The sequence below is a fragment of the Telopea speciosissima genome, chromosome 11 (genome assembly GCF_018873765.1).
Source record: "Telopea speciosissima isolate NSW1024214 ecotype Mountain lineage chromosome 11, Tspe_v1, whole genome shotgun sequence".
NCBI lineage: Eukaryota > Viridiplantae > Streptophyta > Magnoliopsida > Proteales > Proteaceae > Telopea > Telopea speciosissima.
Genome location: NC_057926.1, coordinates 39,152,425 through 39,157,759, shown reverse-complemented (window position 1 = coordinate 39,157,759; position 5,335 = coordinate 39,152,425). Strand labels below are relative to the sequence as shown.

Genomic DNA, 5,335 nt, shown 5'->3' with positions numbered 1-5,335 from the left:
GAATAGTCCATCGAAGTTCAAAAACTGGGATCTGTTATGTTATAACGTCTCTGTCTAACGGTAGGGATTATAGTGGTACTTAGTTTAGAAAGCAGGGGTGCATGTGGAATTAGTGAAAGTTTAGGGGGGCACCTATAAGTTTGGTCATTTTTAGGAGGGTAGTTGGAAATAACCTTTTTGTTTTTTGTGGCCAAGCAATCAGACCTCTTGCGACTAGTCTGATCGACTGCTTGCTTATTCTCTATCCTTATATTTCATGGTTTGGGCATTTGCTGTTAGACATTTTTCAACAACGATGTGCAGATTTGATTAACTATCGGGTCTATCATTGACGAAAATCAAGAAATATATGGGCTGATGTAGCTTGCTACTTATATTGAGATGGATCGGATCGGTTTGGTCCATTGTGAAAATCAAGAGTAATGTGTGGGTTTGGTTAATTATCAGATCGATCATTGAAGGAAATCAAGAAATACATGGGTTGACGTGGTTTGCTATTTATTTTATTGAGATTGACCGGATAGGCCTGGTCCATTGTAGAAATCAAGAGCGATGTGTGGGCTTGATTAATTATCGGATCGATCATTGATGGAAATCAAGAAATACATGGATTGATGTGACGTGGTTTACTACTTATTTTATTGAGATAAATTGGATCAACTTGACCCATTATGGAAGTTGGTTAAGGTTTGAGTGGTATTATAAATATTAATGATGAGGGGGTTCTTGTAGTCATTATTTTTTTTCTCTTTTCTCCACAAGAAAGAGAGGTGTATAGGAGATTAAGAGACTAGAGAACATTCTCATCGTAGTTATCTAAGATTATTCGAAGATTCGTAATTATTTTTCATTGAATTATTATTATTATTATTCTTCAGATTCTTTTTATTGTTCTTCATCGACATGCTAATGCAAGATACACATCAATTATCTTTTCTTTATTTTATTACATCGTGTTCTAGGATTTTGTATAAGATTCGATTAAGGTTACATAAGAAACCCAAGAATTTTCCAACATTTGCATCATCCTTATCAACTACTAGATCAACACAATCTATATCTGAAACATCGGGAGTATGAATGACGACAGCACCATTCCAAAAGGCAGTAGGGGGCATGGAGTCTATAATCGCATCTTGGGACTCGCCATTGACAAGAACCACTTCCAATCAAACATCACAACTGGGGATAAGTGGGAACCACATGGGCCTTCCAAAGAGAGAACACCACCAGCTTGAATATGACTTCTCGTATCAACAAAAAATTCAAGGATGCACTGGAGCTGTTGAGCTGTGCCGCACATATCTCTAGGCATACACTAAAATATATATAACATAATTCCATCACTGGATGCCCCCTAACAGTATCCTGGACACACGCCTCCCTGGAGCCGAACTTAATTCAAACATCACACCCATGTCTAGGATTGTCAAAAGTGGAGCTCACAAAGTCCTCACACATTCTCTTCTAATGTAAACAAGAGTTTGCAACAATATTGGGCGCAATATTAGCTATGGATGTGTTTGGAATAGACACATTGCCTAACCTGGACGCCATTAAAGGAGATATCTCCAAACCACCACCGGAATGCACTGCACCAGGGATCTCCGCCGCTGCAACTTCTGCCCTCTCTCTTGCAACTTCCAACTTCTTCTCACGGCAGTAAGACAAAAGATGACCAGATTTCTTACAAAATCCACATCGTAAAGAAACATCTTCAAAGATCACCGGCTGTTTAAAAATAAAGGGCTCAGACGAGTGAGGTTGCACTCGTTCTACCTGAATCTCCTTCAACCTTGGACCAGGTAGAGGAATTTCCACTAGAACACGCGCAAAATTCCCTACTGAAGCAAGACGAGGAGTCATGCGATCAAGTGCGACCGGAATTGACCTATCAATAATTGCACTGATTTTGTAGTTTATGCATTATATGTGAAATATAAATAGTAGAAACTTAGAGTCCATTACTAATCTATCTTTGAAGTGATGGTATCTTTACAATTTTTCTCACTTTTCACATTGTATTGTCTATACTTTACCGATGTTGTGTATACTTAATTTAAAATTAATTGCCTAATTTGATTATATACTATACGTTCACTGTTATTACACTGGAAAATGAATTGATTATGGAATTGCACTTCAAGTTTAGATAAGGTATTTAAAATTTAAAAATATTAATCTTGCATTATACTAGGTATCTTCACTTGCTTACATTTTCTTTCTCCACCGTCGAACAAATGTCACCACGTGCATTTACATATTGAAACAGTGACTCATCGTTATATCATTTTCAAAAGTTGTCATTGTCCATGTGAAATGATCAGATTACTCTTACATTACATTACAAAAATCAATAAAACAAAAGGCAAAAAAATAAGTTTACTAACTTCTTAATTTTATTTATTTTTGGTAAAATACACTTCATACTTCACTTACTTGATAATAACAAGATTAACAAGATACACCCATGACAATGTGTGTCCATGTGCCTGGGCACAGCTTGCGTTGCGGCAGAGAACAACACCCTACATATGTCTTAAAGAGTTTACGGAGAAAGTTTATTCATCATCATAAGATATTCACAACATTCAGCCTCGTGACTGATCAAGAGAAAGCAAGCTTATTCACCATCAACAGTTTCCTTGCTTTACAAGGCTTCGAAAAGACCACAAACAAAGGAAACATAAAACATTTACTTCACAAGCCCTAAGTTGAGGACACCCCAAGCAGTCTTTGGCCAATACTTCTCCTTAGCTTTCGTCAACAAAACCCTAGACCAAGCAATCCACCCTTCCCATGGTATACTCTTATCCCAAGGGCTCCCCCATTCCAACAGAAGCATCAAACCCTTCTCAACCTCTCTCTCTGCTTCCTCAAACATTCCCTTCATCAAATAAACTTGAGCCAACACCACATGAGGTTCTCCCACAAATGGGTTCTTCTTGCTACAACTCTTCAACAACTCCTCAACCTTATCCAACCCTTTCTTAGGCCCTTCACTAATAGCTTCCCAATACAAATCCCTTGCCTCAATCTGCTCTCCTGCATCCAAAACCTTAGTACAGTTCTCAAACACAGGTGGGATCACAAGCTCAATTTCTTCATATCTCTCTCCAAAACCTTCTTCTGCCAAAACCCCACCAGTCCTTTTCCTCTCTTCCAAGAAAATTTCCTCTTCCCTAACAATTAAACTATACAAAGCTCCCAACCTTGACATCGAATTCATCCAAAGCCCTGGCTTTCCGTCGCCGGGCCACAACCCGGCGGCGACATTATTGCCGGAGAATTCAAGCCGACCATTCGAATTGTCAAACAACATATCCTGAAACCCAAACAATTGAGAACTAAAATCCACAATAGTCATCATAACAAAAACCGCAACTATCCGTCGCGGGATTAACACATCTTCGCCAGTCTTTATATGCTTAACCTTAATCCCTTCCGCTGGGAGAAGTGACCGTACCTTCTTCCTCCAACCTTCTTCATAATCAAACAAACCCTTCTCTTTGGCGTTCTTCAATGAAATCTCCGACAGCTTAAGCTGTTCGACGAGGTCTGAATCGGTGTAATTGAAGAGGAGATCGTCGTGGATAAGAGAATGTCGGGGCACAATGCAGAAAAGATGAATTAACTGTTCGGCGGCCTCGCCAACGTGGCCGCGAACGGTGTCGCGGCTCGTGGAGGGGTCGAAGATTGCGAGATTAACATAGGAATTGGAATAGGTAGAGTGGAAGAGACCACAGAGGGCAACGGCATCAGGGCTGTTCCAGAGCTTGAGGATACGGTATGAGTCGAGCAGGTGTTCAAAGAAACTGCCATGTCTGTGCCAACACTCGCCGGCGCCGACGGAGCGGAGGACGGCAACGAGAGCAGGGAGCTTTGGATCAATTGATTCCAGCTCACCACGGATGAAAGGACGAGCTGAATTGAGAAGGGCTTGGAGATTTTGTTTGGGAGTAGAAGAAGGAAGCAGAGGATAAGAAGAAGACGGCATTGTTTTAGTTTTAATTTTAATTTTCAGTGTAACTCTGAAACAAAGAAGCCACGAAAGAAGGATTTATTTATAGAGAGGGTTGGAGAAACCAAATGGCATATCTGCCTACACGTATGATTTGCCATTTGAACAACACACACCAAAAGTTGTCTTCCACTATCTCCATTCCACTAGGCTTTAAGTCACATCTCGATGCATGCCTAGGGATGTGTGCAACATAGTTCAACGGTTGATCACATCCTGGGCGTGCTGGGTTCCCTGGAAATAGGGATGTAAACGAATCGGATTTGGCTCGGATAGTGCTATATCCGCATCTGCACTCGATTAGTTTTCAGATGGATTCAGATACTGCTAAACGAATACGGACACGGACACGGATACAGATTGGATATTTTATCCGTTTACATGTAAATATAGCTTTTTGGATAGCTATAGCCTATCCATATCCGCATCCGTTTAGCTTTTGGATGGATTCGGATAGTGCTAAATGGATACGGAAACGGATTTCAGCTATTCATTTACACCCCAGGCTAGAGACGAGCTAAATTCTAGAATTAGGGTTGAGCACTTAAGTTCTTTAGTTTTTAGTGCGGAATTAGGATTGACCAGTGCGGTTGTGCCTGGGCACAGGTACATGCTGAGGCACAACACTGGTTAGCGTTCTTTCTCCAGTAGTAAGGGTGTCAAAACCTAGCCCGAACTATTAAGACCAACCAAAATTGATAGGAAAAACCCCGGTCAAACTGAACCGATCCTTATTGGATTGGTTTTGGGCTGGGGTACTGCAAGACCGATTGAAAACCGGACCGCACCGAACCGAATGATACTGATACAAAAAAAAAAACATTGAATATAAGGTTATGAATACGTGGATTGATTATCCATTGATTTCAATATTAGTGGGCAAATTTTCTAGTTGTAAGGGGAATTGTTACAAATCAATGAGCATGAGGTTATGAAAAAAAGGAAATTGATTTGTAACCATGCTTCTTCCATTGATCTCCTTGTTTACTATATGAAATTAGTTGGTTATCAAAAAATGATTTGATAGTAGGGTTTTTTTGTGATTTCAATATTAATTATCTTCTTAGTGATACGAGTACGTTCGCGTACTCCGCCAAATACAGATACACCGCCATGCACTTTGGCAATATTGTTGATCAATTCCATGATGAGTACAACATTGATTTCAATTTTAATTATCTTCCCCTTATTATTAATGATAAATAACTATATGAATTGTAACAATGATTTCGCTACAAACTTTATTTATCCATTGATTTGAATATTAATTATTTTCTATTTTCCCCATATAATTTATTCTTCTTTGTTTGGTTT

At 39.5% G+C, this 5,335-nt stretch overlaps 1 protein-coding gene across 1 annotated transcript; it reads right to left on the bottom strand.

Moving 5' to 3' along the window:
• Positions 1-2,645: 2,645 nt before the first annotated feature.
• On the bottom strand, positions 2,646-4,038 carry LOC122645610. Its single transcript, XM_043838921.1, has one exon. It carries the CDS (start codon positions 3,995-3,997, stop codon positions 2,696-2,698), a length of 1,302 nt encoding a protein of 433 aa, XP_043694856.1. The 5' UTR covers positions 3,998-4,038; the 3' UTR covers positions 2,646-2,695.
• Between the last annotated feature and the right edge of the window lie 1,297 nt (positions 4,039-5,335).